Source organism: Tupaia chinensis, unplaced genomic scaffold (genome assembly GCF_000334495.1).
Source record: "Tupaia chinensis unplaced genomic scaffold, TupChi_1.0 Scaffold144336_1, whole genome shotgun sequence".
Lineage (NCBI taxonomy): Eukaryota > Metazoa > Chordata > Mammalia > Scandentia > Tupaiidae > Tupaia > Tupaia belangeri.
Genome location: NW_006204194.1, coordinates 1472260 through 1496395, shown reverse-complemented (window position 1 = coordinate 1496395; position 24136 = coordinate 1472260). Strand labels below are relative to the sequence as shown.

Sequence of the window (24136 nt, the reverse complement as noted above, 5' to 3'; positions counted from 1 at the left end):
ACTAGGATAAAATTCCATGAGAGTTTGGGGGCACATTTGGTTTATTACTACATCTTTGAAAGAGTTTGACTTACTACTACATGTCTGAAAGAGTTCATGGTTTACAAAATATTATCATCTGCTGAATGAATAGGCCAAACCAGCCTTCCAAGGATACCTCACATAGTAAGTCCTCACTGCCCTGGGAGACAGTCTCAAACTGCAGGCCATTTCCTGAATTCCTGGGCAACAATTCCAGGCTGCCCTATCAGTGAAGGTAGTCCCATATCTGTTTAAGTACAGGGGTTTTCTATCTGCTGTGAATTCTTTTCTAGTGTCTAACAAAATACAATTTGTCAGCAAATACTTTCTCAAATTCAGAACATTCATAAGGTTTTTGTCCAGTGTGGGTTTTCTCATGCAAACTGAGATCTTGCTTCTGACTGAAGGATTTTCCACATTCATTACATCCAAAAGCCCTCTCTCCACTGTGAATTTTCTGATGTATATAAAAGTTTGGTTTCCGAAAGAAAGCTTTCCCATATCTATTACACTCATAAGATTTTTTTCCAGTATGGACTTTTTAATGTTGAATGAGGTTTTTCTTCTGGATAAAGTTTTTGCTACATTGGTTACACTCATACACTCTCTCCCCAGCATGAATTTTCTCATGATCAGTCACATTTGATTTCTGGGAGAAGACCTTCTCACATAGGCTACATTTATAGGGTTTCTCTCCTGTGTGTGTTCTCGGTGTTTCACAAGATCTGATTTGTAAATGAAAGCTTTTGCACAGTCATTACATCTATAAGGCTTGTGTCCAGTGTGAACTTTTTTATGTTGATTGAGAGTTGAATTCTGCTTGAAGAATTTCCCACATGCATTACACTCATAGGCTTTCTTAGCATTATGAATTTTCTCATGATTAATGTGGGTTGATTTCCAGGAAAAGGCTTTCCCACATATCTTACATGTATAGGGTTTTTCTGGTGTTGAATGAGATTTGGCTTCTGCTTATAGGCTTTTCCACACTTCTCACACTTGTACAGTTTTCCCTCTGTGTGTGTTTTCTGGTGTTTGTTCAGCCTCCACTTCTCACTGAATGCTCTTTCACATGTCTCTCTGTCTTTCTGGTGAGTGCACAAGCCTTATTGGGGAAAAAAAAAATTGAACCAACAGAAGTAGAACAGAGCCTTGAAGAGCCCAGCCGTTAAAGCAGTGTTCATGCTCCAGAACTCACCAGCTGCCCTGATACTCTCAACATGAAGCCAGTTTGCCAGTTAGGTCCCACCCTACTCTGGGTTTGGAGTTTAAAGACTTGCTGCCAGACCCTCATCTATAGAATTGCGACTTTCTAAAACTGAGCACCCAGCTGAATCCTGAAGGATTAGGCCAGATGTGGGCTAGTCTGCAACTGGCCAGACCTTCTCCTAGACACATCCAAAAATGGTTATTCAGAAAATGACCCAACACAGGACTAGCAGATGGTGTAATGGTTACATTGTTGGACTCCCATGTAGTTGACCACGGTTCAAGTCCCAGACCTGGCAGCTTAAAACTCATGCTGAGCACGTGTGCATGCATGCCCAAGATCCCAAAAGGAGAAAGGAGAAGGGATTGCAGCATGGTCATCTCTCCCAGGGAATGACTTCTCATTTTCTGTCTCTCCAGTTAGCACATGCACCCTATAGCCAAAAACTCTCTTAAAAAGAAAAGAAGAAAGAAAGAAAAAGAGAAGAAAGAAACTACAGCCTTACTCTACAAATTGGCCATGACTGGGAAGTAAAATGAAAAGGATGTTTGACATCATACCCGCTCCCCTTTTTAAATTGGGGCAAGGCAAGAGCTACTGTGGGAAAATTGCTTTATCATCTTTCAGAAGCATTAAGATGAGGGATTAATGCTAATGGAGAAGATTTCTTCAATCAATGGTCTTAGAGTCTGCAGAGAAATTCCATCTGGAATTTAGAGTCACATGATCTGATTTTTATCTCTCTGGTGAGCACATGCACCTCATAGCAAAAATCTCCCTATTAAATTTTTTAAAAGCCTTTTTTTGTGTGTCTATATTCTCCAACAACCCTATGTAAATTCTGCCTCTGTTTTTCTACTTACAGATCCCTGTTGCCCAAGCAAGAAATAAATTCACCTTCATTTCCCTCCCTCAGTAAATTGTGATTTAACATCTGTTTATTATCTATCTTTACCCAACAGTGTATAGGTTCATTGGGAGTAAGACTCCTCTTTCTTCAATGCCGAATCTAAAATTAAGGAAGTCACACCGACCGTACTGTAGATGTTCATTGAATAACCGGATGATGCAGCCTGGACCATGCATGTCATGAACTGGAGAATCCGAGGTGTGTATTCTGCAGGTTAAGGCTGACAGCTTCCTATGAGCCATCCTCGAAGTGGAGGAAAGAAATACCTTAAGCAAGTGCCAACCTATCAAATTTATTTGCAAATCTGGAAGCTCTCAGAACCAGAACCGATTCAGCAAGTTCCTGCCTGCTGTGATCAGAACTGATGGACAAAACAGAAACAGGACAAAAAAAAAAAAAAAAAACAACCAGAAACAGGACAAAAACAAAATTTAACTGGTTACAGTTCAGGACTGTATTATATAAAAATATACTATATATTATAAATTCATACTTTAGGGGATCTCGTCAATGTTAGGGTGGCCTTGGTTATGGGCTGTGAAAGAATTCACAAACTCAGAGAGAAAGCAGAAAAGAATTTATTCATTTTCAAAAGGGAGGAAAAGGCCTGGATATAGAGAGTTACATCGGCCCTGAAGGGTGGGAGCCAGGAGCTTCTACTGGGACTTAAGGAAGCAAGGAGAGGCTGTGATTGGATAATTAGGGTGACTCTTGAACAGGATGTCTGTTGCTCTTTTACAATCTCCAGTTGACCTATCTGACCACTTTGATCCGCCTTATATTAGGTAGACTGCTGATGTTCTAACATCAGCAAGACATGGTTTCAGTATCCAGGTCTATAGGTTGAAACAGGAAAACAAGCTGGCCATCTGTGGTGAGGTCAAGCATGGGGAGAAAGGGGCAGGAGGATAAAGATTGTCTGAAGTACCTGGGAGTTTTAATGAGCCTCCCTGTGTAACACGGGGTCAACCCAGAGACACGGAGACACTGAGTTAACCCTTTCCAATACTTCCAGCACTTGTGAGACTTTTAACCTTTTCACATACAGTGCAATATTACTCAGTCTTAAGAAGAAAGGAAAGTCTGACACGTGCTACATCACCGATAAGCCTTAAGGACATTATGCCCAGTGAGATCAGCCTGTCACAGAAAGACGAGTATAGTATAAGTCCCCTTATTTGGGGTACCTACAGTAATCAAATTCATAGGGATGGAGAGTGGAATGGTTTCCAGCTGGGGGAAAGGATGAATGAGGAGGTAATGATTGGTGCATAGTTTCAACTTTGTAAGATGAAAAAGGGTTCTGGGTGGACGGTGGCGATGGTTCCAACAATCTCCTGATTCTATAGAGCCTGCTAAGGTAGTTGAATGGACTTGGCTTCCACCTCCCAAGAGGAGCAGTCAACTCCACTATGAAAAAGCACTTGCCATCCAGGAGGCTCCTCTTGTGAATCAAAGTGGGAACAGTCTGGTTACCGCAAACTCTCAGAGATCTTGTCTCTCGCTTTGTTCTAAGGACTCAAGTTCCCTTTTTCTCTGGACATGTAATCTAGATCTTCGATTTTGAAACCAAATCTGAGTGGATAAAACAAAGATAATTAAAAAAACAGCTATCATGCAAAAACTCACCATTGCTTTTCTTGTTGAGATAAAGGGAAGGGACTAGCAGTTCTTTTACGGCCTAACCTCAAGATCATTATTGACATTCCATATGACATTTGTCAAAGTCTATCAGGTCTGAAATTGAAACTGAAAACCTGAACCTCAAACCCAATTCCTTTGCAATCTGGTGATAGGTGTCATGTCCTGAAAACCCATCTCCTTCATTACAAGTGCTGGTCTCCCCTGAAATGTCATCCCATATTGCGGTTCTTCTCTAGATCTGGAAACTTCCTTCCATCTTCCTCTGGAAAATGCTGATTTTACTTCCATTTGCACATACACCTGGTATGTTTCAGACTGACCAGGCCAGGATAAAGTACTGTGTTCTAAGAAGATATTTTGTGTACCATAAGACATAATTAATTTCTATTCCTTGCTTATCCCCACAAATCATGTGGATATATGCCCATAAAACTTTTTTTTTTGAAGAGTTTTTGCTATAGGGCACATGCACTCTCCAGAAAGACAGAGAGAGACAGAGAGAAAGCGAGAAATCACCCCCCCGGGGGGATGGCCACACCGCAATCCCTTCTCCTCCATTCTCTTCTTGGGATCTTGGGCATGCACGCACCCATGCCAGGCATGAGTTTAAGCCACCGGGTCTGGGACTCGAACCACAGTCAACTACATGGAAGTCCAGCAACATAGCCATCATGCCAACTGCTGGTCCCTGCACATAAAACTTTAATGTTTAAATATAATATATAATATATTTTACACATATATCTAATATAATGTATAATAATACAATTTTATGTAAGCTTTAACCTAATGGCCTCATCATCTCTTAAATGCCCCACCTTTTAACACAATTACAACAGCAATTAAATTTCAACATGAGTTTTGAAGGGGATGAACATTCAAAGTATAGGAACCACTACCTAGAACAGTACTTCGCACATTGTAAGTGCTTGGTATGAATGTACAATGAAAGGAAAAGGGTGAGTTACCCAGTGGGGTCTCAATGCTGCAGCCCAGCTTCAGCCTTAGCCAGGTCCTGACCGTGTGTCCCTAGCATACTTAGGAAGGTCTCTGGTCACAAGCCCAGAACTCTCTCATGCGCAAAAGCCTCATGGAGCATTGTGTTTTAACACTGCACCACTATCAAGCCCCTCAACAATTAAAAAAATTTGGGGGGCTGGCAGGTGGCATGGTAGTTAAGGGTGCTGGACTCCCTCATTGCCAGCCATGGTTCAAGTCCCAGACCTGGTGGCTTGCTTTCTCATTTTCTTTCTCTCTCTATCACTCTGTCCCTTTCTGATCAAATTAAAATAAATTAAATTAAATAATTAAATTTTTTTCTTTATTGTTGATAATGCACAGGAGCACATATGACAGTGAGAGACAGAGAAAAAGCACCCTCCACGGGATCTGGTCATACTTCAATCCCCTTTACCCAGTTCTATAGACTGTCATGTCTTGGGCATCTGCACACACACTGGTATATTTCAGACTGACCAGGCCAGGGATTTGAAAGGTAGTTGCCATGTGGAATGCAGCTTCCTCTGAGAAGTGCATTACTGCTTCACCATGGAGCTAGCCCAACAAATTCTTACTAAATATCATGTGCTAGATACTGCTTAGTGTTCAAGGGGTAAAACACTGATTATGACAGATAGGATGAATTTAGCAGACATACTGTTCAACCATTACCTGTCACCATAATCATTTTAGAGCATTCTCTTCATCCCAGAAAAATTCTCATGCTCCTTTTTGATCAATCACCATCATCGACTCCAGCCCCAGAAATCATTATGGTAAATTTTATATCTATAGATTTCCTATTCTGGACACTTCAAATAAATGAAATTACATAATTTAAAAAAAAAAAAAAAGAAGATACTAGGAGGAAATGAGAGAGAGTCATGTGGGCATATGGGAACAGAACCTACAAAGCAGAAAACAGGAGTGAAGTATAAATGTCCCTGGTGTGTTGAGGAAAAGCCCATGACCAGAGTGGCTTCCCTTCTAGATGTCTCCATGCCTAGGAGATAGGTGGTCAAAATCCTTATCACTTACTTGAACTCTTGACTCTGGAACCCCAATTTCCTTGGCAAGTTGTTCTCTGGAATCAATCCCAGGGTAAGGGTTGTTCATAAATGCCTTGTTGAGAGTTTCTAACTGAGAGAAGCTATAGCTGGTACGATGCCGTCTGTCTTCATTACCTAGTGAAGACATAAGATGGAGGATCAAGGGACATTGCAGGGATCAGTTTACATGCAGTAGTTATCCCTCAAAATTCATTCTACTCTTTCTGTCTTCCAGGAGCCATTTCTCTTGGAGCCTCCAAGTACCTGAAGACCATGCTATCAAGATCTATACAGTTGATACCCTGGGGTCACCCCTATGCCTGTCAGTATTGGAGTCCCCATTTTCTGGACTCCTCTTTCTTGTTTTTTTTTTTTTTTTTTAATCTCATGTTGTGGGTACCTTCGCCAGTAGCTTCCTGAGTAACAGTACATAGAAGGTTTAAAAAACAGTATTTGTATGCACTTCATTTTCCAGTTATTCATTTAGGTGTTTGATCAAAGTTTTCAGTACATCTGTCTTTCAATTTGGGGGGAGTAGACAGTCCATAGATTCATTTATTTAATTTTTTTTTACCTTCAATCACTGTATATCATCACCGTGTACCAAATGAATTTTCCCATCGTGGATACACTGTATTTGGTTCAGTCGAAGATTTTACCATACACATTGACAGATAACGTTCTACCTTTGTGTTCACATAGTCCAGGTTTTTAAATTTGCCATTAATTTCTACTTTTGGCACAGTCTCATTAGAGAATCTTCACTAAAACTTTTTGGGGTTGAATGGCCTGATACAGTAATATCCCCTAATCCCTTGATTCGTTTTCTGTGGTTTCAGTTACTTCTGCCAACCATGTTCTAAAAGTATTAAATAGAGGGGCCAGTGGATGGTGTAATAGTTACATCACTGGACTCCCACATAGTTGACCATGGTTAGAGTCCCAGATCCGCCCAGCAGCTTAAAACTCATGTAAGATGCATATGTCTGTGTGCCCAAAATCCCGTGAGGAGAATGGAGGAGAAGGGACTATGATGTGGCCATCCCCCCAGGGGTGATTTCTTGCTGTCTCTGTCTCTCCAATGAGTGCATGCATCCTATAGCAAAAATCTCTTTTTAAAAAAAAGCATTAAATAGAAAATTCCAAAAATAAACCATTTATAAGTTTTATATTGTCCACCATTCTGAGTAGTGTGATAAAATTTCATGCCATTCCATTCCCTCTGCCTGGGACATGAATCATTCCTTTGTCCAGTGTGTTCACACTGTATACCCTACCCAACCATTAGTCACTTAGTACCATCTTGGTTATCAGATAAAAAACATAATATATATTGATATATGGTTCAGTGCTATTCTCAACTCCATGTCCCTGCAGGGAGTCTTGAAACATGTCCCTCTCAATAAGGGGGATGATTGTATTCAAATAAGGAGTCCAAAATTATCTGTTCATCGCCGTTTAATTGGGAACCTGTCCTCTTACCCTAGACCTTGACCCAGCACATTCTACACGTAATAGTTACATCACTGGACTCCCACATAGTTGACCATGGTTAGAGTCCCAGATCCGCCCAGCAGCTTAAAACTCATGTAAGATGCATATGTCTGTGTGCCCAAAATCCCGTGAGGAGAATGGAGGAGAAGGGACTATGATGTGGCCATCCCCCCAGGGGTGATTTCTTGCTGTCTCTGTCTCTCCAATGAGTGCATGCATCCTATAGCAAAAATCTCTTTTTAAAAAAAAGCATTAAATAGAAAATTCCAAAAATAAACCATTTATAAGTTTTATATTGTCCACCATTCTGAGTAGTGTGATAAAATTTCATGCCATTCCATTCCCTCTGCCTGGGACATGAATCATTCCTTTGTCCAGTGTGTTCACACTGTATACCCTACCCAACCATTAGTCACTTAGTACCATCTTGGTTATCAGATAAAAAACAAAATATATATTGATATATGGTTCAGTGCTATTCTCAACTCCATGTCCCTGCAGGGAGTCTTGAAACATGTCCCTCTCAATAAGGGGGATGATTGTATTCAAATAAGGAGTCCAAAATTATCTGTTCATCGCCGTTTAATTGGGAACCTGTCCTCTTACCCTAGACCTTGACCCAGCACATTCTACACAGAAGTTTCTAGAGGAGACCCAGGATTCTATATCCAGGCTTTCAGGATCCAATGGAAGAAGGTAAGGAGGTGAAAACTCAGAGTCCATGGACAGGTCAGAGAAGAACTCCTGGGGCCATGTTGACCCCTTTGCCAACAGAAGACTCTAAATAGAAGGCAGAGAGGAGAGAAAAAGTTCTTCCTGCTACCAGCAGTGACTGGCCCTTCTGTAGAGAGGCAGTCAGACCCGGACCAGAACCAGAGCTTACCTCGAATCTGCTGTGCAGGGTGATGTTGCCCAGGGACTTCACTTGATTCTAAAGCCTTCTCCCGGTCTGGCTGCTTCTTGAGTAGATGCCTAGCTCTTCGATTCTGAAACCAAATCTACGTGAGAATTAAATATGTTAATTTCATCTCAGCCCCATCACTGCTTTTCTGTAAAGTGAGTGATTCATTTTATGCTAAAGCCCAAAATTATTCCTGACTCCTGTCACATCCTACCAAGTCTTTGATCAAGACGTGGCACTAAGCATCTTCACAATCTAGTTCTAATGTGATTTACTCTTCATATTATTTCTTTTCTTTTCTTTTTTTTTTTTTTTGAGAGATTTTCGCTATAGGGCGCGTGCGCTCGCCAGACAGAGAGAGAGAGACATTAGAGACAGAAAGCGAGAAATCACCCCCCAGGGGTGGTCACGCCGCAATCCCTTCTTCTCCATTCTCCTCTCGGGATCTTGGGCACGCACACACACGCACCTGGAGTGAGTTTTAAGCCACCGGGTCGGGACGCGAATCGCGGTCGACTACGTGGGAGTCCAGCGACATAGCCATTACGCTAACTGCTGGTTCCCTCTTCATATTATTTCTTAAATTGGTAAAAAAGCTTGCTGCAATTACTATGCATTTAGAAACAAATTTAAGGGCCAGCCAAGTGGCATGGTGATTTAGGCAGCTGGATCCCACATGGCCAACTGCACAGTTCCAGTCCTGGACCCAGCAGCTTGGAAAATATACTAGACACAAGTGCATGCATGCCCCAAGTCCCAAGAGAATGGATGAGGAGATTGCAGCATGCCATCTCTCTGGGGGAGTGTTTTCTCTCTTTCCATCTCCCCCGCCCCCGTCCCCAGGAAACACATGCAGCCTATAGCAAAAACAAAACAAAACAACACCAATAAAAAACAAGCTTTTAAGTATTTCCTAGTCTCTGAAAATATACAAGGAGTCTTCATGGGAAAAGACTATTATGGAAAGACTATTTGGATTTTATTTTTTCTCCAAAAATGAACTCATATTTAATTACGTTTTATATCAAAATTTTTGACGTCTTCACACCTACACCCTGTTCCCTACCCTTGTGAGTGCTCATCTTCCGTATCTCAATCTGTACAGTGAGATAGGAGCAGTATCTTCGTGAGTTTACTCTGTGTATCAGTCCAGATACTCCACACAAAGTCCTTAGCACAGTGGGAAGCACATGCTCATTTAACATTTTCTCTCCTTTCTATTTCTAGTCTTGGAGATATAGAAGTTGTAACTTACCTGAATTCTTGACTCTTCAGTGTTGGTTTCTATAGCAAGTTCTCTTTTGGTCACATAACCAGGGTAAGGCTTCTGGTTAAAGGTGTTGATGAGGACTTTCAACTGATCTTCTGTGAATCTGGTGCGACTGCGCCGATGATGTGTCACTACCATCTCTTCAGAAAGATTAGGAGAGAAGAAGCACTAATAGGTTAGCTTATATATCTAAACTTCAAGTTGAAGCTAGTCTCTCACTTCCTCTTTTCAGTAGGAATCCACCAGCACCTTCCAGAGAAGAAATGCCCTCATCCAATTACAGAGCCCTTGAACACCCAAGGTTGTTTTCTCTATTCCTCCAGCTGACCTGAAGACCATGACTTTGGAGTAAGAATCCTTTTTACAAAAACCATGGAAAACTGATGAGTTCGTATGGACCAGGAACAATTATGAATTTTAAAAATGCCTGTGAGGGAAGGCAAGCCCCATAATCTAGTGGCTAAGGGAGCCAGGATCCCACATGGCCAACTACAGTTTGTATCTCAGCCCTGCTGGTTTAAAAAACACACTACGTAGCCATGCTCATGGGCCCCAAATCTCCACAGGGTAGAGACCGGAGAGAAAGGGTCTGTGGCATGGCCATGATCCACTGGGGACGCTTTCTCCTCCTCCCTCTTTCCGTCTCTCTGGTAAGTACGTGTGCATTCTGGCAATAAACTTTTAAAAAATACATGTAATATGTCATTACGGCAAAGAATACCTGAACCCATAAACATAAAGAGTTTGTGGCACAGGCACCGTTAAGCCTCTTTCTGTTTTTATAGTCAAAATTTCTTGGTACATGTTCATTTAATTTCGGCCCACTGATCTCAATAACAGAATAGCTAAAACAGTGTAGTATTTTTTTTTCATTTATTTCCTCCATAGTGAGAGACAGTACCCTAACAGTATCTTGACACTGCAATCCACCCGCAGCTTCAGCCATCCCTGGATTGCAGGCAGCCACACACATAGTATTCTCAGGGAGGTCTCTGGACATGAATCTGAAACCTTCCCAAGAGAGTCAGCTTAGCAGAACATGGCATTTTACCACTGTGCTATGATACAACTCCTTCCGATACATTTTTAAACATGACAGGGAGAACAAAATTAATCAAAAGGAATTTCATACTTTCAATAGACTCTTCAAATAGGAAAAGACACCACATTACTTGAGTGGAGAATAAACAGTGTCTGAAACGGGCCTGACACTCAATCGCACTCCAGGGATTCAAGCTGTGACCATTAGTTGCATTTCTTGAGAATGATTCCTTTTCTTTTTCTTACATTTCTTCAAAAAGGGACTCATGTGCGGTTCTGGTAAGTGGAAAACCTAGAGTCACTGGCTTTGATATCAGGTCACTGTGAAAACACAACCATGCATTCCAGGCCAAAGCCTCATGTGCCAGTGCTTGGTACAGGATATCACCAGCTTCCATATACATTTTATATTGGTATATATACTTGTCAAAACAAATGAATCAATAAATCAATATTGATACATTCATTACTAAGAACTCAAGTTCATACTTTTATCCAGAATTTTCTTTAGTTTTTACCTAACATCTTTTTTCTGTCTGAACTCTCATCTGGGACACCATATTACATTTAGTCATTATGTCTCCTTAGGCTCATTTTGGATCTAATGGTGTCTTAGACTTTGTTTTTGATAACCTTGACAGTTTTGAGGAATGCTGGTCAGGTATTTTGTAGTCTCAATTAAGATTAATCTGTTTTCTTCATGATTAGACTGAGGTTATGGTCTTTGGAAAATAACTCAATAGGATTTTGAGGATAACTTGAAAGCTATCTAAAATATACATGGGCAGGCCAACAGGTAGCTTGGTAGTTAAGGCACTGGACTCCCACACGGCTGACCACAGTTTGAGTCCCAGATCTAGAGGCCTGCTTTCGCACTTTTCCTCTCTCTGGTGAGACCATGTGCCCTATAAAAAAATTTTTTTTGAGAGTTTTTTTTTTTTTTTGCCATAGGGCACATGCACTTGCCAGACAGACAGAGAGAAAGAGAGAGACAGAAAGAGAGACATCACCCCCCAGGGGGGATGGCCACGCTGCAATCCCTTCTCCTCCATTCTCCTCTTGGGATCTTGGGCACGCACGCACACGCGCCCAGCGTGAGTTTAAGTCCCCATGTCCAGGACTCGACCTGTAGTCGACTACGTGGGAGTCCAGCGACATAGTCATTACGCTAACGGCTGGTCCCAATAATAGTAAAATTTTAATGTGTGTGTGTGTGTATGTATATGGGAGAGGGGACAGATGGTGGGTAGGCAGTAAGATGTGACATTATATGGTGAAAGCAGAGCTTGTTGGAGCATAATTTAGTCTAGATCCACTGGGAGGGGACCTGGCCATGCACAATGAAATATGTAAAGTAAGGAACTACAATTCTGCAGTCCATTTCTCGCACAGATCTTTATGATAGATTTAGGAGAATGCTGTTTTTAATAGCAAACAGTTGAAGTAACTTAAATGTCTATCGCTATGGGACCAGTAGTTAGCGTAATGGCTATGTCGCTGAACTCCCATGTAAATCAACCATGGTTCGAGTCCTGGGCCCGGTGGCTCAAACTCATGCCAGGCGCTTGTGCGTACGTGCCCATGATCCTGAGAGGAGAATAGACTGGGTCCGGGACTCGAACTGCGGCCACAAGGGAGTCCAGAGACATAGCCATTATGCAACTTCTGGTCCCGGATTTCAATTTTCTTTTTGGTACCAAAATAAACTCATATATTTTTTGAGGTAGAGGTATACATGCACATGCACCAGGTGTATTCCAAGCCACCAGAGCCAGGATTCGAATTGCAGATGGCCATGTGGGATTCTCCTTTAACCTCTAGGCTGCAGGATGGTATAAACACATGCTGTAATTCCATATTCACACAAACTTTCTGATGCCCTCTCCTATTTACATGGAAAGAAAAATAAAACAGGAAGGAGAGTGTGCAGAGGGTGAGGTCACAATTTTTTTTTAGAGATTTTGCCTTAAGGCACATGTGTTCTTCAGAGAGAGATACAGAGACAGTGAGAGGGAACGTGAGAAATCACCCCTCAGGGGGGATGGCCATGTCATAATCCCTTCTCCATCCTCCTCCCAGTATCTTGGACATGCATGCACACGTGCCTGACGTGATTTTCAAGCCACTGTATCCAGGACTTGAACTGTGGTCAGCCGTGTGGGAGTCCAACAGTATAAGCACTATGCGACCTGCTGGCCCTGAGAAGTCACAACTTCTAAGAGCAGTACTTAGGGAAAGGCTCCCTGAGAAAATGACATGGACGAAGCCTTGAAGTGAGCAATGCTGGCATTTAGGAAGCACAGTGTATTTTGGGGTAGTAAAACGGTCCTGAGTGCAGGGCTGCCTGGCCTATGGCAAGATAAAGATAAGGAGGCCAGAAAGTCCACAGAAAAGGGAACGAGGGGACGCAGAAGAGATCACACACTTTTCAGGGGGCCAGATGGCACTGGGCACATGGGGCCATGTGCCTTTTACTCTGAGTCCTGTGGGACATCACTGAGGTAAATGACATCATCTAATACAAACTAGTAACATCCCTGTGCTGAGCATGGACTGGGGCACAGGCAGGGTGGAAGCAAAGGGATCAGTTAGGAGGATACAGCAATAATCCAGCCTGATGGTGGCCAGGACAGACCGAGAAACAGTCCTGGAATACATGGAGGTAAAGCCAACAGAATTTCCAGCCTGATCAGATGGATGTTAGGGGGAAAAATATGGAGTCAAAGGTTTTTTCCAGGTGGTAGGCTTGAGCTAGAGAAAAAAACAGTGACAGGAATAGTGTGGGTGTGCCAGGAGTTTGTTTTGGGATACGCTGAGGCATAGATGCTCATACAAGACAAGTAGGCAGTGGGAACCAGCAGTTAGCGTAATGGCTATGTCGCTGAACTCCCACGTAGTCAACCGCGGTTCGCATCCCAGACCTGGTGGCTTAAAACTCACACCACGCGCATGTGCGTGCGTGCCCAAGATTCCGAGAGGAGAATGGAGGAGAAGGGATTGTGGCGTGACCATCTCCCCTGGGGGGTGATTTCTCGCTTTCTGTCTCTATGTCTCTCTCTGTCTGTCTGGCGAGCGCACACGCCCTATAGTGAAAATCTCCAACCCCCCACCCCAAAAAAAAGACAAGTAGGCAGTGAAATAGGCAAGTTCCAAATTCAGGAGGAAATTTCAGTCTAGAGAGAGAAATGTGGAAACTGCTTCAATTCCAAAACAATAATTGCTGAACTTTGGATTCCACCCACACTGCCTTTCAGTGGGTCTCTCTCCCTCTCCTATTTCCATCTGCTTCTTCCTCCTCTCTTCCTTTCTGAAGAAAAACTTGTCTTGTCAAATGAACACAAAACTTCACATCAGAAAAACTGGCTTTCCTTTATCCTGGCACAATTTAAAAGTTTAAGAAATGCAACTTCCACCACTTCTCATATGCTCACAAGATTTTCAGCCCCAAGCCAACAAAAAGCTCAGTCAAATGTAGTGAGAACTTACGCTTCGAAGAGTTGTTCTGGGCCATGTCGTAAGCAATTGTTGGTGGCCAAGTGTGGGTCAAAGAGACAAATGTCATCATGAAGGTCGGGTTTTATATGATTAACCCAGGTTTTAAAACATAGCCCCACCCATTTATTTAATCATTCTGGTTATTCTCTAGCTCCACCTTGATTAATTCCATTATTTTTTAGGACATCTTTTTTTTTTTTTGCTGTGGGGCATATGTGCTCACTGGAGAGACAGAGAGAGACAGAGAGACAGAAGGCAAGAAATCATCCCCCAGGAGGGCTGGCCACGCTGCAATCCCTTCTCCTCCATTCTTCTCTCAGGAGTTAGGCGCATATGCACATGGCATGAGTTTCAAGCCATTAGGTCCAGAATGCGAACTTCAGTCGACCACGTGAGTTCAGTGATGAAACCATTATGTCATGTGATCCCAGTTCCATTATTTCTTAAAAACATTACAATCTAGGAAGAACATAGGATTCCTTTTGTTCAATTGATAGTGAATTAATAACATATTAATTTATACCAACTGCTACATCTAAATATTTTTGAGTACTGCTGTATTTACATATCTTGTTCTCAATGTTTATTATATATACGTCATATATATGGACATATGTTTTAATTGCTTTTTCATGCTCTTCACTTATCTTTTTTTTTTTTTCGAAGAGGTTTTTGCTATAGGGCGTGTGTGCTTGCCAGAAAGATAGAGAGAGACAGAGAGATAGAAAGCAAGAAAACACCCCCCAGAGGGGATGGCCATGCCACAATCCCTTCTCCTCCATTCTCCTCTCACGATCTTGGGCACGCACGCACACGCGCCCAGTGTGAGTTTAAGCCACCGCGTCTGAGACTTGAACCACAGTTGACTACATGAGAGTTCAGCGACATAGCCATTACACTAACTGCTGGTCCCTTCACTTATCTTTTGAAGTGGCAAAAGAGAATAGTACATCGGGGCCAGCTCACAGTGTGCAAGTTAAGGTGGATGGATCCAACGTCGCCAACTCTGCAACTTGAGTCTTGGACCTATGGCTTCAGAGGTACTCCAGACATGTGTGTATGTATGCCCAAAATCCTGAACAAAATTCTGAAAGGAGGAAGACATGGAGAAGGGATTGAAGCAAGACCATTCCCTAGGCTGGGATGTGTCTTTCTCTCTCTCCCAGGTAACTGCATACGCCATCTGGCAACATTTTTTTAAGAGAGATTTTTGCTATAGGGTGTGTGCACTCGCTGGAGAGACAGAGACAGAAAGCGAGAAATCACCCCCCCCAAGGAGGATGTCCACACCCAATCCATTCTCCTTCAGTCTTCTCTTGGGATCTTGGGTACACGTCTAGCATGAGTTTTAAACCACCAGGTCTGGGACTCAAACCTCGGTTGACTACATGTGAGAGTCCAGCAATATAATCATTACACCATCTGCTGGTCCCTCCGGCAACACTTTTTTTTTTTTTGGAGAAGTTTTTGCTATAGGGCACATGTGCTCGGCAGAAAGACAGAGAGAGATAGAGAGACAGGAAGCGAGAAATCACCCCCAAGGGGGAATGGCCATGCCACAATCCCTTCTCCTCCATTCTCCTCTAGTATCTTGGGCATGCACGCACACGAGTCTGGCGTGAGTTTAAGTCACCAGGTCCAGGACTTGAACCACGGTCAACTACATGGGAGTCCAGCGACATAGCCATTACACCAACTGTTGCTTCTTTTGGCAACATATTTTTTAAAAGAAAAAAGATACACTTTTTTTAAAGAAAAAAAGATACATTAAAAGTGTTCTTTTATTTGACTTTATTTATTATTTATTTATTTATTTATTTAAATTTGACCAGAGAGGGACACAATAAGAGAGAGAGAGAGAAAGTGAGAAAGCAAGCTGCCAGGTCCAGGACTCAAACTGCGGTCAGCCATGTGGGAATCCAGCATCCTTAACCACCAAGCCACTTGCTAGCCCCCAAAAGTGTTCTTTTTACTTATTATCAAGATAAGTGTGAGGGAACCTGCAGATGGCACAATTGGTACGTTACTGGACTCCCACGTAGTTGACTCCACTTCAAGTCCCAGACCGGTGGCTCGAACTCACGCCAGGTGCATGTGTGTACACATGTGCCCAAAATCCCAAGAGGAGAATGGAGAAGGGATTGTGGTGTGGCCATCCCCCCGGGGGGTGATTTCTTGCTTTCTGTCCTCTATCTCTGTCTTTCTAGTGAGTACATCAGTCCTTCAGAAAAAAAAAAAAAAAAAAAAAAAAAAATCCATGATTCAGATAAATAATAACCTGGAGTGATTCAGTCCCACACAACTGTTTTCAGCTATAGTCATTTACCTTCATCTTACTTCTCACCCACCTAAATGCATTCCACCACCCCATAGAAGATTTGATGGACACGAGTCCCCGAAGGCCCCAGAACTATCTTTTCAGTGTGAACTAACGGCTGACAAAGATCATCACTTTGTAGGCAATCCAATTAAAGTAACACTGGCAACACTGAAAATGTCTCCATAGCCAATGGTTTCTGTTGGGGGCTTTGAAATAACACCAACTGTGGTTTTAAGGTTGCAGTGTGATTCAGGGCCTGTGCATATTAGTGGATAGGACTTAGTGGCTATGGAAGAAGAGGACATGAAACTCTAAGTATATCTGGAAAGCAATCTGCCCCTGGAGGTGGTGGCAAGGTTCCACAGAAAAAAGACTTGCTGCTAACGAAGATGATGATGACAATGAAGATGATGATGATGATAATGGTGATAATTTTTTTAAATAATTATTTTATTTAACTTTATTTATTTTAATTTGACCAGGGAGAGACAGAGTGAGAGAGAGAGAGAGAGAGAGAGAGAAAGCAAGCCGCCAGGTCCAGGACTCAAACCGCAATTGGCCATGTGGGAGTCAAGTGTCCTTAACCACCACGCCACCTGCTGGCCCCAACGGTGATCATTTTGAAGATGAGGAAACAGAAGAAAAAGCTCCAGTGAATAAATCTATACAAGATACTCCTGGCAAAAATGTTCAAAAATCAAACCATAATGGAAAAGACTCAAGACCATCAAAACTAAGATCAAAAGGTCAAGAGTCATTAAAAAAACAAACAAACAAACAAAAAAAGACAGGAAAAATCTTCTAAAGCAAAAATGCAAGCAAGTTATAGAAAAAGGTGGCTCTCTTCCCAACGTGGAAGCCAATTACGTGAAAAACTGCTTCCAGATGATTGACCAGGCTATTTAAGATCTCTGACATGTAGGAAGTCTCTTTAAGAAAATAGTTTAGGGACCAACAGTTGCATAATGGCTATGTCGCCGGACTTCCATGTAGTCAACCACAGTTTGAGTCCCAGACCTGGTGGCTTAAACTCACACCAGGCGTGTGTGAATGTGTGCCCAAGATCCCGAGAGGAGAATGGTGAAGAGATTGTGGCATGGCCATCCCATCTGGGGGGGGGTGATCTCTCAGTTTCTGTCTCTCTGTCTCTGTCTTTCTGGTGAGCGCATGTTCCCTATAGCAAAACCTCTCTGGAAAAAAAGAAGAAAAAAATTTTCTGCCTTATTTCATTTCTGTAACAGTTTATATATGGCTGTCCTGTTTATAATGCAGAGTGAGAACTTCCCCTACCATGTTTAATAAACATTGTCCAGGCTCTATTACCAAGAATGTGTTGTCCAAAATGCCTATTTAGTTTTTAAGGATGAAATTCCACCCTTTGCTTGGTTTTAAGTGTGTGTGGAATGTTATGATAGGACACAGTAGTAGTGGTGGTCAGACATGGAAATGGTGGGGAGACAAAAATATACATGTGAAATAAACTCAGTATTTTAATTAAAAATAAAAGACAAATAATACTGGAATGCAATATTCTTTTAAAGCAGAACTATAGTTTCAGGGCCAGCCAGCTAAGTATATCTGGAAAGCAATCTGCCCCTGGAGGTGGTGGCAAGGTTCCACAGAAAAAAGACTTGCTGCTAACGAAGATGATGATGACAATGAAGATGATGATGATGATAATTTTTTTAAATAATTATTTTATTTAACTTTATTTATTTTAATTTGACCAGGGAGAGACAGAGTGAGAGAGAGAGAGAGAGAGAGAGAGAAAGCAAGCCGCCAGGTCCAGGACTCAAACCGCAATTGGCCATGTGGGAGTCAAGTGTCCTTAACCACCACGCCACCTGCTGGCCCCAACGGTGATCATTTTGAAGATGAGGAAACAGAAGAAAAAGCTCCAGTGAATAAATCTATACAAGATACTCCTGGCAAAAATGTTCAAAAATCAAACCATAATGGAAAAGACTCAAGACCATCAAAACTAAGATCAAAAGGTCAAGAGTCATTAAAAAAACAAACAAACAAACAAAAAAAGACAGGAAAAATCTTCTAAAGCAAAAATGCAAGCAAGTTATAGAAAAAGGTGGCTCTCTTCCCAACGTGGAAGCCAATTACGTGAAAAACTGCTTCCAGATGATTGACCAGGCTATTTAAGATCTCTGACATGTAGGAAGTCTCTTTAAGAAAATAGTTTAGGGACCAACAGTTGCATAATGGCTATGTCGCCGGACTTCCATGTAGTCAACCACAGTTTGAGTCCCAGACCTGGTGGCTTAAACTCACACCAGGCGTGTGTGAATGTGTGCCCAAGATCCCGAGAGGAGAATGGTGAAGAGATTGTGGCATGGCCATCCCATCTGGGGGGGGGTGATCTCTCAGTTTCTGTCTCTCTGTCTCTGTCTTTCTGGTGAGCGCATGTTCCCTATAGCAAAACCTCTCTGGAAAAAAAGAAGAAAAAAATTTTCTGCCTTATTTCATTTCTGTAACAGTTTATATATGGCTGTCCTGTTTATAATGCAGAGTGAGAACTTCCCCTACCATGTTTAATAAACATTGTCCAGGCTCTATTACCAAGAATGTGTTGTCCAAAATGCCTATTTAGTTTTTAAGGATGAAATTCCACCCTTTGCTTGGTTTTAAGTGTGTGTGGAATGTTATGATAGGACACAGTAGTAGTGGTGGTCAGACATGGAAATGGGGGGGGAGACAAAAATATACATGTGAAATAAACTCAGTATTTTAATTAAAAATAAAAGACAAATAATACTTGAATGCAATATTCTTTTAAAGCAGAACTATAGTTTCAGGGCCAGCCAGTGGCATGGTGGTTAAGGCAGCTGGATCCCCCATGACTGACTTTGTGATTTGAGTCCCAGACTCGGTGCCTTGTAAAACACATCAGGTGCGTGTGTGTGCGTGCCCAAAATGGTGAGATAATGAAGGGCAGGACTGAGGCATTGCCATCCTCCCTAAGAGATGATTTCTCACTTTGTCTCTCTCCCTCTGGAGAGTGCATGCACTCTATAACAAAAACTTGTAGTTTCAAATCAATTCCTAGAGTTCCACTGAAAATCACTGTAGTGGGGCCAGAGATTAGTGGTTATGCCACTGGACTCCCACATAGCCAACAATGGTTCAAGTCCTGGGCCTGGTGGGTTCTAAATCATTGCAGGCATGTGTGCGTGCGTGCCCATGATCCTGGGAGGAGACTAGACGAGAAGGGGATTGCAGTATTGCCATCCACCCTGGGGGGGGGGATTTCTCACCTTCCTTCTCACTGTCTCTTTCTTTGTCTGTCTCTCTCTCTCTCCAGTGAATGTACCTGACCTGAAGGCAAAAACTTCTAAAAGAAAGAAAGAAAAAGAAAATCACTGTAGCAAGAAAAGAATGGAGTTGTGTTTAAATCTGATTTCACCTGGCTAGGCAGAAATATGTTTTGTTTTGTTTTGTTTTGTTTTTGTTATAGGACATGTGCACTCACTGGAGAGAGAATGAGAGAAAAAAAGGAGAAGGGAGAAATCACCCCACAGAGGGGATGGCTATACCCCATTACCTTCTCCATTATCCTCTCACAATTTGGGGCATGCATACACATGAACCCAATGTGTTTTCAAACTGCCAGTTCCAAGACTTGAATAGCCACATAGTCACCCATGTGGGATCCAACCGTCTTAACCTCCATGCACCTGCTGCCCCCCCCAAAAAATAATTTTTTTTAAGGTTGTTGCTATAGAGCACATGCACTCACCAGAGAGAGACAGAAATAGAGGGAGGAAAAGTGAGAAATCACCCCCGAGGGGGATGGCCATGCCACAAATCCTTCTCCATTCTCCCACTGGGATTTTGGGCACACATACATACATGTACCAGGCATGAGTTTCAAGCCACTGTCTGGGACTCAGCACACCTTCAGCCATGTGGGAATCCAGCCATATGAGAATCCACCTGCTGCCCCATCGCCAATATATGCCTTTTAAATTGTCTTTTATTTGGCAGTTAAGAATGGTTTAAACACCAGTCCCATGGCCTACTGGTTAAGAGAGCTGGATCCCACAGGCTGACTGTAATTTCAGTCTTAACCCTGGCAGCTTGAAGAATATACTGGGTGTAGGTACATGCCTGTCCCAAATCCCAACAGGATAGAGAATGGAGAAGGGATTGTGGAGTGACCACACCCTCTTGGGGAGTACTTCTCTCTCCTCTCTCTTTCTCTCTCTCTCTGGTGAGTGGACTCAGCCTCTGGCAATTAAAAAAAAAAGGGGGGGGGAAGAATGGTTTAATATGACAAAGAGTAGTGTAGGATTACTAACTAAAGGGATAAACTTAGGTGGGCTACACTACCCAATTATTTAATCAAATAGTGTTCTAGGTGTTGCTGTGAAGGTGTTTTATAGATATGGATAATACCTACAATCAGTAAATATATTTATTTTGATAATGTGGGTGGGTCTTATCCAATCAGTTGGAAGGCATTAAGGACAAAACTGAGGGATCTCCCTAGGAAAGAAATTCTCTCCTGACTACACCATCAGCTCTTGGCCAGGTCTTCAGCCTGATGACCCAACCTCTACCCTATGGATCTGGGGCTTGCCAACCCTCACAATCACATAAGCCTATTCACTGAAATAAATCTCTCTACATACACACACACATATTACTGTGTGTATAAAATTATGACCTATTGGGAACCAGCAGTTAGCGTAATGGCTATGTCGCTGGACTCCCACGTAGTCGACCATGGTTCGCGTCCCGGACCCAGTGGCTTAAAACTCACGCCGGGCGTGTGTGCGTGCGTGCCCAAGATCCCGAGAGGAGAATGGAGGAGAAGGGATTGCGACGTGACCATTCCCCCTGGGGGGTGATTTCTCGCTTTCTGTCTCTATGTCTCTCTCTGTCTGTCTGGCGAGCGCACGCGCCCTACAGTGAAAATCTCTCCAAAAAAAAAAAAACTATAAAAAAAAAAAATTATGACCTATTGTTCTATTTCTCTGAAGGACCCTGATAATACTCTTCCTTTGTTGACCAAAATAACTAGCTGCCACTACACTTAATTCTCATCTTTAAAAAAAATTAATCTCAGGGCCAGCAAGTGATGTGGTGGCTAAGGACACCGGACTCTCACATGGAGCAGTTCAAGCCCTGGACCTGGCAGCTTGCTTTCTCACTTTCCCTCTCTCTCACTCTGTCCCTCTCTCATCAAATTAAAAGAAATAAAGTTAAATAAAATAATTATTTAAAAAATAAATCTCTCCATCTAATTTTCTGCATACCCTGATTCCATTTTTCAATGGCCCATGCATCATCACCTTATGGAAGATACATTTTGAGTTCCACAGCAAGAAAAATCAGTAATGGTGACCTCCAAGAGTATTTAATTTATGCGCCAATGAGGACTATCATATCTCCTGAGTTTGTTGCTTTCTTGTCATCAACCACTTAACAATATGGAATTGCTCCAGGCTCATACTGTGTCTTTTTTTTTTTTTTGGGGGGGGGGGTTTCCAGGCTATTTAATCAAGTTACAAACAATGTATACATTCCTGAGTATACTCCATTGTGGTGCCATAGACTTATTTTGGAATTTATATGAATTCAGCTTAAAAGGTGTTTCTTCCCAAGAAACTGAACTTTTCTGTCAAATGTGCTTGATCGAATAGAATTCGGTTCATAAAATGGTTTCATTGCAACCTTTTATATAAGTCGTAGACCTCAGTAAAGAAGTTCTTTATTCCATCTTCTTGCCTTATATCATGTAGCATACTGAATCTCATATGTCCTGCAGTGACAAACACAGACACAAACCACTCATTCAACTTGTCCACAGATTTCAAGTACATGTTGTTCGACAGCCATATGTTCTTGTTTACAAGGTCCAGAGCAGCATGAGCTATGAGTTCATTCAGATGACAATGATCATCTTTGGATTCTGCTTCCCCAGCTGGCAAAAACTCCATTTCAAAAACTGGATTATCATGGTAGGCAACAATTACAAAGTAGTAGCTTCTAGATACTGTCTTCGCTACATGGCTCCTGCCGCAAAACGCCCGCAACGGAAACGCCCAGTCAGTTCCTGCCTGGAGACTTGCCTCCACAACATCAGCCAAGACTCCCGAACAGTCCAGATTCGTACTGTGTCTTCACGCCATCTACACTTGATGTTCTCAATCAGTACCATGCCCCGAAATAACAGTGTAAACTAACAACTCTCAAGTTCACATATCCAGGTCTGAACAGTCTCCCAATGTTCGTTGGTAAATTAACTGAACAGTTGACTTCTTTTTTTTTTTTAAGAGTTTTTTCGGGACCAGCAGTTGGCGTAATGGCTATGTCGCTGGACTCCCATATAGTCGACTGCAGCTGGAGTCCTGGACCTGGTGGCTTAAACTCACACAGGTGCATGTACATGTGTACCCAAGATCCCGGGGGAGAATGGAGGAGAAGGAATTGCGGTGTGGAGATCCCCCCACCACCACCACCCCCGCCCCCAGGGTTGATTTCTCGCTTTCTATCTCTCTGTCTCTGTCGTTCTGGTGAGTGCACACGCCCTATAGCAAAAATTTCTAAAAAAAAACCTTTTTTTAAAAAGTTTTTTTCTTTTTATTAATTGTATTTATTTAAATTCGGCCAGAGAGGAACAGAGTGAGAGAAAGAAGGGAAGTAAGAAAGCAAGCCGCCAGGTTCAGGATTCTAATGCCAGTTGACCATGAGGGAGTCCAGCGTCCTTAAACACCACGCCACCTGCCGACTGGAAAGAGATTTTAATTTTTTCTAGAAGTGCATGCGACCACCAAGAAAGACACACAAGAGAGAGAAAACAGCCACGCCGAAATCCCTTCTCTTCAGTCTCCTCTTGGAAATTTGGAAACCCACGCACACGCACCCAGTGTGTTTTAAGCTGCTCGGTCTGGGACTCAAACTGTGGTTGACTACATGGAAGTCCAGCGACGTAACCTTTACGCCATCTGCTGGCCCCCACTTTGTGATCTCACAGTCCAGGGTCCGTGCACGAGGCTGGAGTCCCGAGCATCCCTCAAGCTTCCTTCACCCGCAGGCTCCCCTACCTCAGGAGTAAGCAGGTGCTCGCACGTTCGCGTCTACTTCCGCGACTCAGAAGTCCGTGCCACGTGTGGATGCCCAGACGGGAAGGGTGAGCGTCCACGTTGGCCGGGACTTCCGGCGCCCTCCTCTGGCCGGTTATTAGGCTACTTTTCCTCGGTTCACCCAGAAAGTGACTCGGTGCGGATTTACTTCGAAGGGCGCCTCTGCACAGGCCGCAACCCGGTCCAGACGTCCCTGCCTTCTGAGCCTCGATTTCCCAGGCCAAGAGCAGACAGTCTTACCCCTACCCGCCCCCTGGCCCCCGCGAGCTACGCCCACCGTAGACAGTCGGGTCTGAGGGGCGCCCGGGAACTTCCAAACCCAGGAAACGCCGCGTGAGGCGCCCGCCGCGTTGTGCGAGAGCGCGAGGAAACTACACCACCCAGAAGGCCGTGCGCTGCGCGTGCGGCGGGAGCTGGGCCAATGGCGGCCACGAGAGGGGCCTTTCGGGCGGGACTTCCGGGTTGATCGCGGCCGACGCCATTTGCCGCTGTTCCTGGGACCCGAGTGCGGCGTTTAGGCCTCTAGTTCGCGCCGAGTGGCGAGAATCCCTAGACAGAACGCCTTCTGCGCCTTTGTGGTCCCGGACGTCCTACACTGGCGTTTCCTGGTCGCCCGCCGGCCGCGGCCTCACCCGCCTTTCAGCCCGGCAGTCGCCAAGGGCGGCGCCCGGCGCCGCGGGCG

The 24136-nt window shown here is 43.2% G+C and overlaps 2 protein-coding genes and 1 pseudogene across 2 annotated transcripts; all 3 read right to left on the bottom strand.

Annotated features, from left to right (window-relative positions):
• Positions 1–289: 289 nt before the first annotated feature.
• On the bottom strand, positions 290–1243 carry ZIM3 (zinc finger imprinted 3). Its single transcript, XM_027767633.1, is given in 4 exon segments — positions 290–732; positions 735–968; positions 971–1109; positions 1220–1243. Coding segments are annotated over 4 exon segments (840 nt in total).
• A 2115-nt stretch (positions 1244–3358) lies between these two features.
• On the bottom strand, positions 3359–24074 carry DUXA (double homeobox A). The gene is made up of 5 exons (XM_006166797.3): positions 23416–24074; positions 9484–9638; positions 8211–8325; positions 5823–5968; positions 3359–3716 (listed from the first exon to the last, which is right to left on the bottom strand). The coding sequence occupies exons 2-5, from the start codon at positions 9634–9636 to the stop codon at positions 3627–3629; spliced, it is 504 nt and encodes a 167-aa protein (XP_006166859.1). The 5' UTR covers positions 9637–9638; positions 23416–24074; the 3' UTR covers positions 3359–3626.
• On the bottom strand, positions 21848–22491 carry LOC102490468 (trafficking protein particle complex subunit 2-like; annotated as a pseudogene).
• Positions 24075–24136: the final 62 nt, after the last annotated feature.

Bases quoted from the DNA above. Each gene is read 5' to 3' on its own strand.
- DUXA (XM_006166797.3), bottom strand. From the start codon at position 9,636: ATGGTAGTGACACATCATCGGCGCAGTCGCACCAGATTCACAGAAGAT. The intron at 5,969-8,210 runs GTAAGCTCTGGT...TGTCTTCACTAG, and splicing joins CCCTGCACAGCAGATTCGAG to GTAATGAAGACAGACGGCAT. The intron at 3,717-5,822 runs GTAAGTGATAAG...TTATCCACTCAG, and splicing joins TTCCAGAGTCAAGAGTTCAA to ATTTGGTTTCAAAATCGAAG.